The following is an 18,838-nucleotide window of genomic DNA, read 5'->3' on the forward strand; positions in this document are numbered from 1 at the left end:
AGTGACACAATGAAGGTAACAATTTGCATGCACCTACCATCTTTGTTTCCTTTCTTTTGTGTCCCAGAACTGTGTACTGTGATGAAACTGCAGATGAGTGCTCTGGAATTAATGTACATCAGCCCACAGCTTTTGCTCACAAGTTACTGCAGCTTTCAGGTGTCTCTTTCTTCTGGGATGAGTTTCCTGCATCAGCAAAGTCCTCCCCAGTGTGTTCAGCTACACAGCTGGTAAAATTAAATACATTATATAAGAATATGAATTGATGAAGGATAGAATGTATTGTTACACTAATATATTAGATCCATTGTGAAGGATATAGGAGTTGAACTTTTACTTGAATCTGTTCAATAAGCTTCATAATCACTTCCTGTTGATTTTGAGGAGGGGGAAGGAAACGCTTCAGGAATGAGTAAAATTTTTAGGATGTATTGTACTGGAATCTGATTGCAACTTTAATGTGTAGAAGCTGTCTACAATTCACTATTCAGTGGAAACCTGCTCCACTTTTTTTCAAAGGCCTAATGTTTCATATTTTACATGCCTTGTTTCTTTCACAGTTACCAATACATGTTTTTAATGCCATTGTCAAATTTGTGTTTGTGTAAAATTATCATTTGTGTGATAAGCTTATTTGAAATGCTTGTTTATGTTAATCTTTCTTGGATAAGAAATGGAATACATTCTTACTCCTTTGTAATGTTTTAAGGCAACTGAACCAAAGCTTTCACCTAGCTGGAATCCAAAAATCATTTATGAGCCACATCCGCAATTAACAAGAAACTTGCCAGAAGTTACTCCATCTGACCCTGTACAGATCAGTAAGCTCATTGGTAGAATGGAGTTGAGCCTAACATTAAAGCAAAATGAAGTACTTCCTGGAGCTAAGGTTAGTCATGCTTTCCTGGTCTTTAACTAAATTAATAGTTACGTAGGATTTAATTTTTTCTACTGCATATAAAAAATGGTGAGATTCCCAAGAGGACAGAATCCCTTTAGTTTTGCTGTAGATTCCCTGCATTCAAAACCAAGATATATTGTCTAATAAGACATCTTTACAGTGCCCAGACAACTGAATGGCACACTGAAATCTGTTTAGGGAAAATTCCTGTGTGTTAGACAGACTGAATTTATGTATTGGAGTAACTCCTGAGAAGCTTGTTTTGTTTTCTTGAAACTCCTGCCTGCTATTCATTTATCCTTTTTTCTTATAGCACCATGACTGATTTTGCCTACATATGTGTGGAATGTTTAACTGGTTGATTAAAATCACTTTGGTTTTAAAAGCGTATAATTTACTTCAACAGTCACAAGTAAATCTTAAATGATTAATTAGGTTGCAGCATTGCACCATTATAAAACTAACATGAACATTTCCGTGACAAGCAGTTCCCTCAGGGCTCTGTACTGGGACCAGTACTCTTTAATAATGACCTAGACAGTGGGATCGAGTGCACCCTCAGCAAGTTTGCAGATGACACCAAGCTGAGTGGTGCAGTTGACATGCCTGAGGGATGGGATGCCATCCAGAGGGACCTGGAGAAGCTCGAGGAATGGGCCAGGTGAACCTCCTGAGGCTCAACAAGGCCAAGGGCAGGGTCCTGCACCTGGGTCGGGGCAACTCCTGGTGTCAGTACAGGCTGGGGGATGAAGGGATGGAGAGCAGCCCTGCCGAGAAGGACTTGGGGGTACTGGTGGATGAAAGGCTGGATGTGAAGTGGCAATGTGCGCTCGCAGCCCAGAAGGCCAACTGTATCCTAGGCCACATCCAAAGCAGTGTGGCCAGCAGGTCGGGGGAGGTGATTCTGCCCCTCTAGTCTGTTCTTTCAAGACCCCACCTGGATTACCGCTTCCAGCTCTGGAGCCCTCAGCGCAGGAAAGACATGGACCTGTTGGAGCAGGTCCAGAGGAGGGCCACCAAAATGATCAGAGGGATGGAACACCTCTCCTGTGAGGACAGGCTGAGAGAGTTGGGGTTGTTCAGCCTGGAGAAGTGAATGCTCTGAGGAGACCTTCTTGCAGCCTTCCCGTACTGAAAGGGGGCTTACAAGAAAGATGGGAACAGACTTTTTAGCAGGGCCTGTTGTGACCAGACAAGGTATAGTGGTTTTAAGCTAAAAGAGGGTAGATTTAAATTATATCTAAGGAAGAAATTTTTGACAATGAGGGTGGTGAGACCCTGGCCCAGGTTGTCCAGAGAGGTGGTAGATGCCCCATCCCTGGAACCATTCCAGGTCAGGTTGGGTGGGGCTCTGAGCAGCCAAGTGTAGTTGGGGATGCCCCTGTTTATTGCAGGGGGGTTGGACTAGACGACCTTTGAAGGTCCCTTCCAACCCTCTGTGGTTTCTACTTTTGAATTTTTTTATTAATATTTATAGTAAATCAAATAATAATGCCATATTTAGGTGGTACTAGTTAATATTTTATTTGACTTTTACATAAAGATACAGGAAGCAAAATAGTTGAAAACAAAGCCCTTTTTTGAAAAAGTGTAAGTACACAAGTAAAGTTGTGTAAATATTTTGCCCTTGACTCTAGTTTTAGAATTGGTTATTGACCTGTCTTTTATAGTGCACTGTATACTATGGAAAGCATAAAGTTTCTCTACAGTAGAAGAACAACTTATAGCAACTAATTTCTAGCCAATCTTTAGAACTTTTCTTGTTTATTCAATTAAGAAGAGTCTTTGAAAAGTGAAATAACATTTTTTTTTTGGTGTGAAATAGAAAAATGCTGGCTATTTCAAAAGTATGAATAATTAATGCAGTTAACACCTTTAAATTAACTGATGTCGAGATGTTTCTAAAGATCAAAACTTTTCCACTTTTACATTATTAGGTGTATTTTAAGGTAACCAGAAGAAAAACATTGGGGCAGAGTTGAGACTAATTATTGTTTCATAGATGTTCAACATAATAGAATGCAGAGTTGTGGTCTCTGCAAGTTGGGCTGGAGTACAGGCAAAACACTTGTTGGTGTGTTGAGTAACAGCAACATCTGAACTAGTGAATAGATGTAGTATTACATGACAAAATTAGAGAAGGACCTGTTTTTTCATTTATCAGGTAGAGTTCATGCACATTGGAAAGAACATAGATACACTATATTGCTTAGTTGAGGTTAAACTTTTTTTTTTTACTCTGGAAACTGAATTGTGTTAGAACACCTTTGATTAGAATAGGCATTTCAAGCGTGTAAGCTACAAAATACCTTATGTAAGGTCACGTCAAGTAAGACACATTTTCATTTTCTTTCAACTCTTTCGAAAGGATGAAAAAATAGTAGGAAACAGTATACAAAACTAATTGACCAGTTATTTTTGCTGCTTAGGTAAATATTCCCTTAAGGTCTTTATGAGTGAAAGTATATTTTCATATAAACACATTCCACTATTTCCACCCTGCAGCCCCCCCCAGCCCCGCCCCAAGTGTCCAACGTTGACCTTGGCTGGCTGACATAGACCCGTCCAGCTGCTCTCACTCGCATTCCTCAACAGGACAGGAAGAGAGTGTGATGAAAAAGCTTATAGATTGAGATAAAGACAGGGAGACTACTTTAGCAATCTCAACTTGGGGAAAATTAATTGAATTTATTGCCATCTAGAATGGAGTTGGATGATGATAAACATATTAAAATTCCTTCCCCTCACCCATTTTTCTTCCAAAGCTCAACTTCACTTTGTCATTCCCGACTCCTCTACCTCATCACCACCTTGAGCAGTGCAAGGGGGATGGGGAATTGAGGGGTTGTAGCCAGTTCCTCTCAGCTGTTCCTTTCTCCTCACTCTTTTCCCCTACTCCAGCATGAGTCCCTCAGGTTGCAGTCGTTCACAGACTGCTTCAGTGTGAGTCCCCTCCGTGGGCTACAATCCAGCTTGATAAACCTGCTTTCACATGGGTCCTCCATGAACTGCAGTTGCTTACAAGAGAACCTGGTGCTATGTGGACTCTTCTCCATGGGCTGCAAGCACCTGCCAGGAGCATGCTCCCATGTGGGCTCCTCTCCACAGGCTACAGCTTTCTTCAGTGCACGTCTGCCTGTTGCAGAATGGGGTCTTCCATGAGTTGCAGTGTGGGCTTCTGCTCTGGTGTGATCCCTTCCACAGGCTGCAGGGGAATATCTGCTCTGGCACCTGGCGCACCTTCTCCTCCTCCTCCTTCCTTGTCCTTGGTGTTTCCAGTATTGTTTCTCTTGCTGTTTTTTCCTCACTGCCCACACAGCATTTTGCCCTTTCTTAAACATCTTTTCACAGAAGCACCACCACCAGCTCTGCTGATGGGCTTAATCTGATGTGTCCTGAGGTGGGTCTGTTACAGGGCTGGCTGGAACCAGCTCTACCCAGCATGGGGCAGACCCTGGCCTCCTAGCGCAGAGGCTGCCCCTGCAGCATACCCTGCTGCCTTGCCACCTACACCCAATACAATGAGTAATAGTCGTGAATGAACCAATGTTTGGGAATACAGGATTCTAGAATTGAAAAATAAATCTATACAAGTCCTTAGGATAATTTTATCTTGAGCTGCTCTCAAAAGGTAAGTGGCTTGCTTTGTGGTATACCGTATCAAACCAACTGGACTTCTCTAAACATCTGTCCTGGTTTTGGCTGGGATAAAGTTAATTTTTGTCCTGGTAGCTGGTATAGTGCTGTGTTTTAGATTTAGAATGAGAGTAATGTTTATAACTCACCGATATTGTAGTTGTTGCTAAGTGGTGCTTAACGTTTGTCAAGGACTTTGCGGTTTCTCATGCCCTGCCAGTGAGAAGCTGGGAGGGGGCACAGCCAGGACAGCTGATCCAAACTGGCCAAAAGGCTATTCCATGCCATATGATGTTATGCTAATATATAAACTGGGCGGAGTTGGCCGGGGGCACTGCAGCTCAGGAACTGGCTGGGCATTAGTCCGTGAGCAATTGTATTGTGCATCACTTATTTTGCATATTCTTTTATTATTATTATTATTATTTTCTCTTCCCTTGCTGTCCTATTAAACTATCTTTATCTCAACCCATGAGTTTTACCTCTCTCAATTTTTTTTTTATGTTGTTTTTTTAATTCTCCTCCCCATCCCACTGGTGGCGGGGAGGAGTGAGCAAGTGGCTGTGTGGTGCTTAGCTGCTGGTTGGGGTTAAACCACAACACCATCCCACTCTTTATGAAGAAAGTATGTGAATTTATTCATCTGTATACTAAAAAGAAGTCCTGAAGAGAACCTTTACAGTTTTTAGGGTCTACTTCAGAAGGTGCTGACTTCAGTATTTTATAATTAGTCCATCATACTAACTTTATGTTGTTGATTACTTCTGGAATTATTAAAGAAACAAAACAAGTAGCAGGTTAATGGTATTCTCGAATTTTCCTATTAGGCAGTTGTGTAGTTATTTTAAGCTAGTAGTCAGTGACACACCTGTGTTTATCCTGCCAAGCTGCAGATTGGAAGCAATACACAATTAAATTTTTAGCTGTTGTTGTGTAGAAGATGAAGATACTGCTGAAATAGCTGTATCCTTTACAGCATCAAAATCTTATATAAAAATAGTTGATTCTTAAAGACTTTTTGAGAAAAATTTCTTAAGTATTCTTTCTTTTTTTTAGTTGGATGTAGATGGACAAATAGACTCTGTCCATCTATTTCTGTCACCAAGGCAGGTGCATCTTCTATTGGACATGGTAGCAGCTATTGCTGGACCAGGCAAGTGAATATTCTGCAAATGTTACATATGTATTATGGTGGACAAAAAATAAATGTTGTAAGATAAACAAGTTTCCTCAGTGGAAAAAAAAGTGTTGTGGAGTAGGTTATTATTAGTTTTTATCTGATATTAGCAAAATGTTTTGTAGCTGCTCTGAGTAGGACTAGATCAGTTTATTGATTTCAGTTGCAAATTGTGCATGCTGGTAATGAAAATCTAGGTAACAAATAAGGATTGACAAGTGACTCTATAATAGGACAAGAGATGGGGAAATGGTAAGTAGAGAAAATCAGGAGGCCAGAACCATTTTGGTTCTTGTAGCTTCTGTTTCACAAGAGAGGCTTAGCAATCTGGTTCCTTCTCTGTCCTATGCTTTAGTGGCAGGCACAGAAAACATAGAACAGACAGTAATCGAGTTCGTTTGTCTGTATTAGCTAAGTAATTAAGAGCAGTATTTTGACTACTGTAGTAGCAGGATGAGGGCATTTTGGTTTGGTTTCCACCCCTGACCCCCCATCTACCTAATGTAACAACACTTATTATTAGGACAGATAGTTAATCTTTTTGAAAAGATTTGTCATGTCCTGGGTAGATACTTAATATTCTTCTAATGATACTGATGTATTGACTGAACTTGTTTATTCTAACTAGAAAAACGTTACATACAGTTTCCCATATGTGTCATCTTCAAACCTGAAATTTCAGTACTTCCTTAATAGTAAAACCTTTAAGAAATTATGTCCTTGGTCCTCGAAGCTGACCGAGAAGGGAAATATATTTGCTGGTATTGTATGTGAACACATTTGCATGTATGACCTTAAAATATTTTCTTCAGACTTGAAATTAATGAATGCTAAGGAGAGAATAATCTGTTTTGAACAAGTAAAATCTTAAAAACAGCAAAATGCATGTAAATAAGTGTCTGATGTACAATAGATGTGTATATATATACACACAGGTGCATATATATACAACAACAGTTGGTTAATTTTCAGATTGATTTTCAGATTTTCTTTGGGATACTGGTAAGGAAATTACAGTGGGCTTTCTGTCCTTTTTTTGAATTCAGAGAGCCTAAGCAGGATAGAATTGTCAAATAAAGATAGGAAGAACCGGCCAATGCAACAGGAAGATGAGTATCGGATTCAGATGGAGTTGAAACGTTATTTAAGAAAAGAGTCTTTATCTGCAGGAACATCATCTGAACAAAGCTTTTATGAGACAGAGAGTGCCAGAACGCCTTCTAGTCGTGGCAAGTATAAAACATGATGCAGCATAGCAAATAACCTGTTGTGAAGATTATATAAATTGATTGTTCATCTTTTAATCTAACTTAAGTATCAAAAGAACATTGACATAGAATAATTGTATGCTATTGATCATAATGTTGAATAAAAAATTAGTACCTAGTTTAGGTGTCAGCCTAGACTTGACTCAATATTTCATTAAAACTGTTCAGTAATCTGTATGTTGCTGTGCAACATGGTAAATACACATGCAGTGTTATGTCTTTTCACATGCATGATTGAGAAAGTTAAATATAGAATAATAGGGTTGCATTGCCCTGATACTTATATTTTTATTTTAATAATTGTTGCTGATTATTTTCAATGTGCAAATATGAACTTTGATTTGTCAAAAGGAGAGTGTATGAATTTATAGGAATTATGCCAAATTGCATAGAAAAATGGAATATGTAACTGGTTTAGTATTTATTAGGGTTTTTTGCCTTTTTTTCTTTTTAATAATCTCTGTCCATTGATACTATTAGTCTCAATGTCAGAGGACTTGGAACTTCTGTAAAAAATATATTTAGCTTATTATTATGCCTAGCAGATTTCTGAACTTGCAAATATGTTTCTGTTAAAACTGAAGTTTGTTTTTTTTTTTTCATTATAAAATAACTCTTTCCTATCTGTGGCTCTTATTAGAAGAAGAAGTTTTCTTCTCAATGGCTGAAATGGACATGTCTCACAGCCTTTCCTCCCTTCCACCTCTTGGAGACCCTCCAACCATGGATCTAGACTTGTCTTTAACCAGTACATATACAAATACACCAGCAGGATCTCCACTGAGCACTACAGTGGTATAGTATTAACTACATTTAAAATCTTTTTGAAATTAACACTTTTGTCTAAAACTGTTGCATAAACATTTTTTTTCAGTATTGAGAACTATTGCGAAATTCTAGGACAACTGAAAACGTTTAGAGCTGATAGTATTCCTTTTCTGCTATGGAAATTGTATTGGAAAGTTTCTCATCTGTTTGACTACCAAGACAGGAAGTGAAATGTATTTGTTTTCAAATACCTTGAAGCCTATATAGGACAGGTCATGATTTATTTTCTTTTTAATAACTGCATGTTTGCCATCCGGGTTTTCTTTTAATATGGGCTACACAGGCAATGACAATAAAAAGTACAAAATCTTTATATTAGGTTATTCTCAAACAACATAAAAATTACACTGTTGATATTGCCATGTTTCCCAAATTTGTTATGTGCCTAATGTCTGCTTAATGAAAGCCATGGAGAACGGTTGTGCTTTTTACAGAGAAACAGGAGAGTACACACTCATGGAGAGAGCTTTAAAAATATGTGGGTGCAGATGATTGTAGAATTAGAAAGCATAATCCAAAGTAAAGCATATCTACATTGTTTAGTTGAGCACAAATACGCCATGAAATGACATGCTGTTAGTTGTTTATGCATGTATTTTCTTTTTGTTCCTTTACGTTATTATTTATGTTTGATCTAATGTCTAACATCTATTTGTCATTTAAGATAATATATGTTTTCGTTTTAGCTTCAACCAACTTGGGGTGATTTTCTTGATCGTAACAAACAAGAACTACAACCTCCAAGGGGTTCTTCTCTTACAGCCAACATGGTTCACCAGACTTCCTTAAGAAGGACCTGTAAGTAAAAATGTTGTTCTTCATTCTGCTTCCTACATAATTCTGGAAATTAATTGTTATGCAGCAACTTGGTAAAAAGAAATGAAAATCAAAAGTAAGATGATTTTATAAATGTGTTATTGCTGAAAAATTATGTGAACTTAATTTTGTATTTCAGCTATTCCATCCAGATCTGTTTCTGTGGATGAATCCAGACCTGAGCTGCTTTTTAGACTGGCAGTTGGAACTTTCTCAGTGTCTGTACTTCATATTGACCCTTTACCCCCACCTGAAAGTTCACTGAACCTTAACCCATTGACACCAATGGCTCGGGATTTCTTTACCCGAATAGAAAAGATTGAGCCAGTTAAGTTTTCAACAGAAGATTTTCTGTCCTTCCGAGAAGTATTTGCAGAAGCTTGTTCTCATGATCACCTTAGGTATAAATTTGCTTATTAATAAATATAATTAACAAAAATATCTTTTAAGTAAATTTGAATAAAGTAAGTTTATTTCCATAGGAATTATGTCACTTAATATTTGAATCGCATTAGACTTCTTTGTTAATTTCAAAATAGCCTTGAATTTTGACATCTATTGTCCAAGACTGTTTTTTTTTCTTTTAAAATGAAAAAAGAAGCGTGCATAAATATTAAAATCAACCTATCTCTTTTCAACAATGGATGAATTAAACTAGGTACAGTTTCTACCACAGAAATCTAGAGAGTCAAGAATCATCAAGTAAATTATTTCTTTAGAAACAGCTGTATTTTACAGGACCATCTTGATTCCAATGCAGGAATTTCTGTTTGAAAAAGTTTAGGGTTTTACTTAGCGCAAAATAGTGTATCAGTGGGGATAAAAAGTGTGAGCAAGATGGTAAAGTTAGTCAACAATCTTTTTTTCCCAGAAGTTTTTACTGTCCCAGTGCAGTGTATGAAATGAAATATTTAAGGGTGTACATATCTTTTCTTACCTTATGCATGTAATTTAGACTTCCTGAGGCATTTGACTTTGTCTATATAAGGATATTAGATTCCCAGCTTTATGTGAATTGCACTTTAGGCACTTTAGGTGAGATGTTTAAAGTGTTCTTTACAAATTTCTCTACACTGACCATTGTTGAATGTCTAACAAGTGAGCTCCATTGTCTTTGTTGCCAAAGCTATAGTCTGTTATAGTTAGGATCTTTTCTTATTTCTGAAGAAATTATGGTGGTTTTAAAGGTTTTTGTTGTTTTTTTTTTTTTTTTAAAGGATTGTAGTGATCCTTTTTTACATATTTAAATCTTGACTTTTCATAATTTTGTTTTATACTACTTTTCATAATTTACAATTTTCATAATTCAGATTTATAGGTACTGGCATCAAAGTGTCTTATGAACAAAGACAAAGGACTGCCTCTCGAAGTTTTAGTACTGATTTATCCATTGGGGACATGGAGTTCCTGGAATGCCTTTTTTCTACTGACTCGGATTCCGTTCAGCCTCACTATACAGAGGTATGTAAAAAATACAGGGAGTTCCATAGAAAAGAAATGTTAATTGTCTGACTGAGAATGCCATTAAAATATAAGCTGCATCTTAAAACCAAAACGTATTAATAAAAAAAATGTAAAAATTAAAAAATTTTAAATTACAACCATTTAAAAAAATCTAGCAATCTGAAATAGTGAACCAGACTGCTGTCATACCTGACAGGAATAGTGTTAAATAGCCAAACTTCACTAGTTTATTTCTCTTTTAAATATACTTAACACAGTTTGGGAATTAAAAGTAAATGTTTTCCAAAAACTAACTGATAGCTTTGACCAATGCAAAAGTTTCTTTGGGTGATGATTATTCTTCCAGCTATTTTCATAGTCAGAAACATCCAATAAAGTGGCTGAATAAGTGGATTGAGTAAGTGGTTGGGCTGGGGCTCTGTTTGCTGACTTGAGTGTACAGTTACCTGCTGTCTGTTCTGGGTAAAATGTCATAAATATCTGTTCCTGTGGCAACTCTTTCCACCTTATCTATTAAGTATTTTTAACTCTATTTTATTCTAAAGCTGCTGACATTTCATTCTGAAGAAAGAAATGATTCTCATGCTATGCCATGCCTTCAGCTTCATTATAAGCATTCAGATAATAGAGGACCTCAGGTAAGGTGGAAAATTAAAAACACCCAAGTTTCTATGTAATAGCCTTTGTCTAATTTTGTTCAGTTTAACAGAGATGTATCTTTCCTGTAAAACAGAGTCCTTAACTCTGTTGTTATAATTTGTTTCACTATATTGTTTTTAAGTGTTTTAGTGCTTTTTTTCTTTCTTTTTAGGGTAGTCAAGGGAGACTCAGTTCTGTTCCACAGAAAGCAGAGTTGCAAATAAAGTTAAGTCCAGTGTTTTGTGAATTGGATATTAGTATTGTAGACAGATTAAATTCCTTACTTCAACCACAGAAACTAACTACAGTGGAGATGATGGCATCTCACATGTATGCTTCTTACAACAAGCACTTAAGTCTGGTAAGTTAAAAGTAAAACTGATTAATAAACTAAACCTGGGATTGCCAGTTGCTAATTCTGGTTAATTTGTGGTGGTTGGGTTTTTTGTTCAGTGTTTTGTTTTTTTTTTTGTGGGGGGTGTTGGTTTTTTGTTTTTTTTTTTGTTTGTTTGGTGTTGTTTCTTGTGGGTTTTTTTGTTTTGTTGGCTGGGTTTTTTGTTTTATACTTGTGATACAGAACAGTAACCTTCTGACATAGATACTCATTTTAGATTCAGTGATTGCATGCTTGGTAACAGACAATGGTAGCTGCTTCACAAACTGTGTAAGTTCTCAGCTCCTTGAAGTGAGAAGAACTGGGCAAAAAGGAGGAATCTTGACTGGTTTCTAATCCCCAATCTATTTATTTTGCTCTCCAGCAGCTGATATAAACCGTTGTTGACAATTCTACTTCTGTATTGAAATCTTTAGGTGTCACAGTCAGCCCAGTTGTCTCTGCTGTGCCTTACCCGCTTTTGGGGTAGGTAATAGAAAGGGTGAGGAACATATGCATTGCATTCTAGTGATTGAGAACCAACAGAAGAAATTGGAGCTTGTTTGTCTTTGTTGAGGCCGTCAGTAGGATATAAGTGTTAGTATATTTAACACAATAACATTAAACTTGAAGGCTTTTCTTGAAATACATGAGGAAGGATTAGTGCAATTAACTGATTTTTCTACACAGCAACAAATATCTTCACATAATTTTATTACTGCATCGACTGATTACAGAAAACTTAGTTGTCAAAACTTAAGAGAGTCCTCATTTAAAAAAATTGTAAGATATCAATAATTTCTATCAATCTGGTTATGTCCTGAAAGTTTGATTCTTTTCAATAATGGTCAGCAATAAGCTATGCTCAGGGAGTTTTTGAATTATACGTCAGTGACAGGAGCAGGAAGCCATGATGTACTGAAAGGGGCAAATATGCATGATAGTAGTTCCTTGCTTCTCAAAAATAGCATTTAAAAAAAAAGAATCCATGAGACATGATATTTCCTAACTGCAGCTACATATTGTTTGCTACTCTCTAAGAGAAAAAAATAGATAGCCATTTCTTGAAAGATTGCTCACCTCTGCAAATACTTGACTTCTAAGTAGAATCTTGGCAGCACCAGCAACAGAAGAATATCCTAAGAGTAGTAACAATAATAATTGGTCCTTATATGTGTGTTTTGTGTGATATATGAAAAATAAATCTTTTTCATTTTTAGGTATTACATCATCAAAAGCTTTCCTCGTAGTAATTTGTAGTGCTATTTTCTCTAATTTAGTTGTTTGGTTTTTTCCCCCCTTAATTTGTTTTTTAGCATAAAGCATTTACTGAAGTTTTTCTGGATGATTCACATACTCCTGCAAACTGTAGAGTTTCAGTTCAAGTCACTGCCCCGGCATTAAATCTCTCTGTTCGCTTCCCAATACCTGATCTACGGTCAGATCAGGAAAGAGGACCATGGTTTAAGAAATCACTTCAGAAGGAGATTCTTCATCTTGAATTTACAGATATGGAATTTAAAACTGAGTTTATAGGAGGGTCAACTCCAGAACAAGTTAAGTTAGAACTTACCTTTAAAGAACTAACTGGTAAGCATATTAACATTATATTCAGATATTCTTTTTTTTTTTTCCCCCAGATATTACGTAGTTGAGACATAGGTCCTTTTGTATAGGTTAACACAGGGAGTGTCTTTCCACCTGAAGTTTGGAGCAGATATGTGCTGCAGTTTAGTGTTCTGTACTAAGTAACAGCATAAGTCAAAATAATACTTCTGTGAGGAAAAGCTAATGAATGTAGGTGTAATGTTTGCTTTCTTGTTTTTGAGATCTGAGCTAGTATTTCTGTCATTTTATGTTACATTGTTATGGCAGTTTGTTTTAATTTAGGGTATCTCTGGGATCTCCATTGTGGTGTTAGGGCAAGTTTTGCAGATTTGTATGGGGATACTACAGTTATGCAAATTAGGAATCTCTAGTCTAGTCTAGAAATGAAGTGAATGATGTCCTAAATAAGAGTCATTGAGAAAACTTTAATACTTCTATGCCTCTAGTATCTTTCAAAGTAATAGATCTGTGAGACTGTGATATAAATGCAGATATCTGTGCATTAGAAGCATCTGGTTTTCTAATTGTTGCTAGCTAGAAGATAATGTGAACTAATTTTTTTTTCTAAAAATTTATATTTAATTTTTGGAGGAAAAGATGACAAAATTTGCATAATTACCGTGGTAATAGCATTGACAAATTAACCTTTTGGAATCCAGCCTGAGGAGTGGGCAAACTGAAGTTAGCAGTTGTCATTCCTGTGTTAAGTTTCTCAAATCTTTTTCTCTTCAGGCTCATTTGTGGAAGATAATGCAGAAGCACCAATAAAATTTTTTCAAGTGTCTGGTGGCATAGATGGAGATATAACATCATCATCAGACAATTTTGACTGGCCTCGGTAAAACAGTGTTTTATTTTTTAATGTGAATTGTTTGGATTTTTGTGAAGCACTTCTATTTTTCTAATTTTTAATGCAGACTGCTTGTGTGGTAAATGCTTGAAAATAATTAGCTAAAAAAGAGCGTGTAGCTATTTAAAAGAACCCAATAACTAAAAAAAACCCAAAACCCAACCAGCCAGAAAACCCCAAACACCAAAACTTCTCCATTTATAACAACACAAGGTGGTTTAAAATTTTTTTTTTGTAGATTTGAGTAAATTTCAGTGAAAGTTAGGTGAATGATTAGAGACTTGAAACTTTCTCCCCCTCCTTTTTTTTGTCATTTCACCTACTTCTACATTCAAGACTGAATACCAAACAAACAATCTCAGTTGAATTTTGCCTCAAAATTTTAATATAAGCTGGTACAAAGCTGTAAAAACACTAAGGATGATTATGTTCTGACTGAATTATGGCTGTTTATGCCACATGTCAGGCAATGCAATACTTAAGAGGTACTGAACAGAAGGACATGTAGAGAAGTACCATGTAATAAGATGTTTAAAGAGGCAATTTTATATTTGCCGCCGAATTTGCCACATACATTTTTTGCCACAAAATTTAGTGTCTTTGTGACAGCAAGTTTGTATGGACATTTTTTCAGCATTTTTTCTTTTATAATGGTACAATTAAATTTTTCTGTAACAGTGCATACATGTAATATACTATGTCATGTACCAGAGCATTTTTAATAGCTGTTGATGGTCTAATGATACAAGTATTATCTTGGGAGAGCACTAAGTTTTTCTTAGGTCATCTAATGGTCACCTGATGGAGTTGAAAGAAACAAACACTAACCCTTTTGCCTGATGGTTCTTTTTCCATGTCCATTTGTGCCTATAGGTTTGGTGTTTTTCTTAATAGTATTGCTTTGTCTAATATAATATGTTATTGTCTAATAAAAAAAATCCCTGGTCTTTGAGCTATTTAGTCTATGTGTATTTAATGGATAGCTAGTAGAGCTAGGCGACATGGAACTATGCATCAATATAAAAATTCTAAGCATCTCTAATGGCTTGTTCTGAATAACTTCTCCAATGTTAGGATTGTATTGAGAATAAACCCTCTGGCTGTGCACTCTATTCTGGAAAGGATAGCAGCTGAGGAGGAAGAAGGAGATAATAACTTTCAAGAGGAAGAAGAAGGAGGGTCTCATTCTTTGAAGGATGTCTGTGATATTAGAAGACCAGAGCCTTCTCCTTTTTCTTCTCGTAGGGTCATGTTTGAAAATGAAGAGGTACTCTAAAATTTTGTTACTGTTTTGTGCTTATGATAGCAAATATACTTTCACTACTTTATATGCATCTTCTGGCTTCCAGTTTTTTTTGACTTGAGAGATTTTTTTTTTTTTTTCTTTTTTCTTTCAGATGGTGATGCCAGGAGATGTAGCTGAAATGACTGAGTTTCAGGATAAAACAATTAGCAATTCTCATTATGTACTGGAACTCATGTTACCAAACATTCACTTAACATTACCAAACAAAGGCTTTTATGAAAAACTTTACAATAGGCAAGTATGATAATTGTTTTACTTGGTTATCATGACCTGTACTTTTAGTTCTGCATTCATTGTTGATAAAAGCAATTGAATGAGCAGCTATAGAGGAATTAATTTGTATAGTTTTTCTAAGAACATAAAATGCTATATAAATATTTTCCAAGTTAACATCAAAAATGCTTCTGTGTCATATATATGATTGATGCCATAGCAGCCAGCTGCTGTAAAGTGTTTGGCAGATTTTGTGAACAAAGGATACAGTTAGATAGCCTTTTGCTTCCAGTGATTATTTTGTTTAGATCTCTTTTTGCAATGTTTCATTTTGCTCTAATCTTTCTGAATTCTCCTTTATATAAATAGATCATTGTACTTCAAAAATTTCTGCGTTCAATTTTATTCTTTTCTTTTTATTCAGTGATTCTGCATTTAAAAATTAAGAGCCCACAAGGCAGGCAGGGGAAAAAACCCCTGACAACCCAGTTTTGTAAGCCTTACAATGGCTTACCAAAATGTAGAGAAAGTGAACTGAACTTAATGGGTGTTCAGCATTTTTGTTAGTTTTCTGTCTGAAAAACAAAGATGATTACAACTAGATTAAATCAACAAAAAAAAAAATAGGTATTACGCTATGCATTAGCTACATGAATAGAGATACTGATCTATTTTATCCTCTGATAGGTATTACTTTGCATCCAAAGCATCTTTTCACTTCCAAAGTGGCAAAGCTGAACCTTTCACTGAATATTCTGTTGGTGTAATTCTGTACTGAATATAACATATATCTTTACACCAACAGACAAACTCACTTGAAATCAAAAGAACTAATGTTTCCTCCAACTTTGCTTGAAAATTGATGTGCTCAGAATAGGGTTTTGTCACGCTCTATCTAACCTGCTGAGCTAATATACATTGACTAATAGAGGCTTTTGTGTCGCTGTCAAATGTTAGACTTTGATACCTGTGTACCATAATTACTGAGTAAAAAGTTAACTTTCATTATTTGTTGCTTTTACTCATGAATACATTATTCTTTCTTGTGCTCTCGAACCTTTTTCTCTTCTGTGTTTATGAAAACTGAAGTCTGTAATATGAAGTCTGCAATGGAAATATTGCTTGACTGACCGTATATTAAGTGGGAATATAGTAATGTATTTTTTATAATGTATTTCTTCCTAGGATCAGCAATGATTTATTGTTGTGGGAACCCACAGCTCCATCTCCTGTAGAAACATTTGAAAACCTTTCTTATGGTGTTGGACTATCTGTGGCCAGCCAGCTCATCAACACTTTCAGTAAAGACAGCTTTAGTCAATTTAAATCTGCAGTTCATTATGGTAATACACTTAATAAATCATCTAGAAGTATAGTGATTCAGAAGCATAATTGGCTGAAGTGATTAAGCTGCTGGTGGAAAGAATTTGCAAATTTTAAAAAAAAAGGATTTACTTAAACCAAGAAGAAAAAAATGTGATTACTGTTTAATTAAGTAAAATAAGTGTGAAATTGAATTGCATTGCCAATAGAAAAACAATGAGTTATTGGGATAATATGTGTACTAGCTAGAAAACATAAAATGTTTTTCATTTTATCTGTTAGATGACGAGAGTGGATCTGAGGAAGAAACACTACAGTATTATTCCACTGTTGATCCAAACTATCGTTCACGTAGAAGGAAAAAGCTTGACTCTCAGAATAAGAACTCACAAAGCTTTCTGTCTGTTCTGCTAAATGTGACACATGGATTAGTGTCAATATTCACAGATGTAAAGGTGAGACACTGGGGCTGGAAAAAGCTGTTCTGTTGTTTTGACCATGGGATCGTGCTGTATGTACTGTTTTTGAAAGGAACAAGTGTTTGTAATGGTAATTCTGTAATCTTCACATGATTGTACTACAACTAGACAGTAACACAATGTAATATTTTACCAGTGCTGTTTACTTTGCTCTAGATGAGAATAACTAAACGCAAGCAGGAAAATATGCATTGGTAGCAAGTGTTATGTTAGTTTAGACTCTTGAACTGCAGCAAACTTAGCAAGCAATCATTTTATCATGTCTCTTCTTCCTTCAGCAGGATGATGGAAGTACAGTGCAAGGAAAATATGGTGAATTCTGGCTTGAGTTCAACAGTGGTTCACTTTTCAGCGTGACTAAATATGAAGGCTTTGAGGACAGACACTACATTTGTCTCCATTCTAGTAGCCTCAATTTGTATCATCAAGGTAGAATTGGCTTTGGGACTAAATTTGAAATCAGATAAGCTTGAATTTTTTTAGGAGAAGTGCTGTCTTTTGTTTTTTTCCTCCCCGCTCTTGTGTATCATTTGGCATGGTAGATTTAGTTTATGGTTAATGCTCCTAAATGCTACAGTGATACAACTTCATGATAACTGTATTTGCTTAGTTACGGTTTAGCTCAAACTTTCCTTGGCAACTGCTAGTCTTTAAAGATATTGTGGTCTTCTGGCAATTTAGCTGTACAGTCTCTTCTTTATTACGAAAGTACACACTTTCTACATGTCATTGGTTATTTAATTTAAAAAGGTACAGGTTACCAGTGGCTGCTGTATTTTTCCTAAGCTAATTGTAGTCAGCAGGTAAAGAATTTTAAGTTGGCTGTGTAGTTTGTATGGCTGATAAGCCCCATGTAGTTAAACCTTTTAAGGTTTTCCCTTCTGAATAATGTAAAACGTCTCTGAATCAGTGGAAGCCAAGTTAATTGATTTTCAGTGCAAGGCTTAATTATTGTATATTTAGAGGTTAACTGGCACCATCTCACAAAATCCAAAGGGAGAGACATATTCCTATCTCTCCATGTATCGATTTCTGTCCTTTATTTCAACTTCGCCATTTTGTTGGGCAAAGATAAAACTAAACCCTATAGCGTCATTAAAGGTTTTAGCTAGAACTGTGGTTTTAAATACTGGATCACTTGTAATCTCCCCTTCACAATTTTTCGTTGTCAGTGTGCATGACTAATTTTGTTGATGATTAAAATTATTTTAAAGTCATTAAGCATAAAAAGGATTTTCATTAACTCTTGATCAGTAACAGCTTTGAAGCATGAGGTAACTCATTCTAAAAACTCTTTGCAGGTATGGTAGATGGGGTCGTTCCTTCCTCTGAAGTACGACTACCCAGCACGATACGTCCCCACTGGTTAGAACCTACTATTTGCTTCTCTGAAGAAGATGGTCTTAGTAGGACTACTTCAGATGGCGTAGGAGTGGATTGTCTGAGTATGCTGACTGTTGCAGTCAAAATCCAATCAGATAAAATAGAGAGCAATACAAAGGTTTGTGTCTTCAAATTTGTGCTTTTGTAAATTGAGCTAACTAACAATTTATATGGAGGCATCTAGATGTGGGGTTACAAGGATTATAGATGAAGAAACCATGTAATTCTGAGCCATTCTTCCTCAAACTATAATTTTCTGTTAGAATCTTTTGGATGGATTGTAAAATTTAAGTATCAGCCTAATTTACTAATTCTTCCAATGCTTCACTTTGCTGATCATACTATATTTCTTTACTGAATGCATTTCTTGGCCTGTTGACCTTCTTCTGGTTTTCCTTTGGTTGAGTTTTAATCTCGTGCCAAACGAGGCAAAAACAAATATGAAGAGATAAAAGCTTTCTGCTCAGCTTACTAGCAGTGTCATCTAATAGGCAGCCTTTGCTTACCTATTTGGAGTGGCAGTGGTAAATGAGTGGTATGTTTGACTTTGACAATAGCATTCATTAGCATGGCT

The 18,838-nt window shown here is 36.0% G+C and overlaps 1 protein-coding gene across 1 annotated transcript in view; it reads left to right on the top strand.

The window, feature by feature from the left end:
- The window catches only part of ATG2B (autophagy related 2B), a gene marked incomplete at both ends in the record, with an annotated part of 46,504 nt that overhangs the window by 7,927 nt on the left and 19,739 nt on the right, over positions 1–18,838 (top strand). The window contains 18 exons of the mRNA XM_082000806.1: positions 68–230; positions 710–889; positions 5,594–5,694; positions 6,765–6,943; positions 7,623–7,777; positions 8,497–8,608; positions 8,766–9,027; positions 9,937–10,087; positions 10,636–10,728; positions 10,902–11,090; positions 12,419–12,692; positions 13,443–13,548; positions 14,635–14,827; positions 14,958–15,100; positions 16,265–16,422; positions 16,685–16,857; positions 17,160–17,310; positions 18,183–18,382. Of these exons, the coding sequence (XP_081856932.1) occupies positions 68–230; positions 710–889; positions 5,594–5,694; positions 6,765–6,943; positions 7,623–7,777; positions 8,497–8,608; positions 8,766–9,027; positions 9,937–10,087; positions 10,636–10,728; positions 10,902–11,090; positions 12,419–12,692; positions 13,443–13,548; positions 14,635–14,827; positions 14,958–15,100; positions 16,265–16,422; positions 16,685–16,857; positions 17,160–17,310; positions 18,183–18,382 (2,983 nt within the window). The remainder of the gene's footprint in view (positions 1–67; positions 231–709; positions 890–5,593; positions 5,695–6,764; positions 6,944–7,622; positions 7,778–8,496; positions 8,609–8,765; positions 9,028–9,936; positions 10,088–10,635; positions 10,729–10,901; positions 11,091–12,418; positions 12,693–13,442; positions 13,549–14,634; positions 14,828–14,957; positions 15,101–16,264; positions 16,423–16,684; positions 16,858–17,159; positions 17,311–18,182; positions 18,383–18,838) is intronic.

Source organism: Phaethon aethereus (genome assembly GCF_964289735.1).
Source record: "Phaethon aethereus genome assembly, chromosome: 5".
Taxonomy (NCBI): Eukaryota; Metazoa; Chordata; class Aves; order Phaethontiformes; family Phaethontidae; genus Phaethon; species Phaethon aethereus.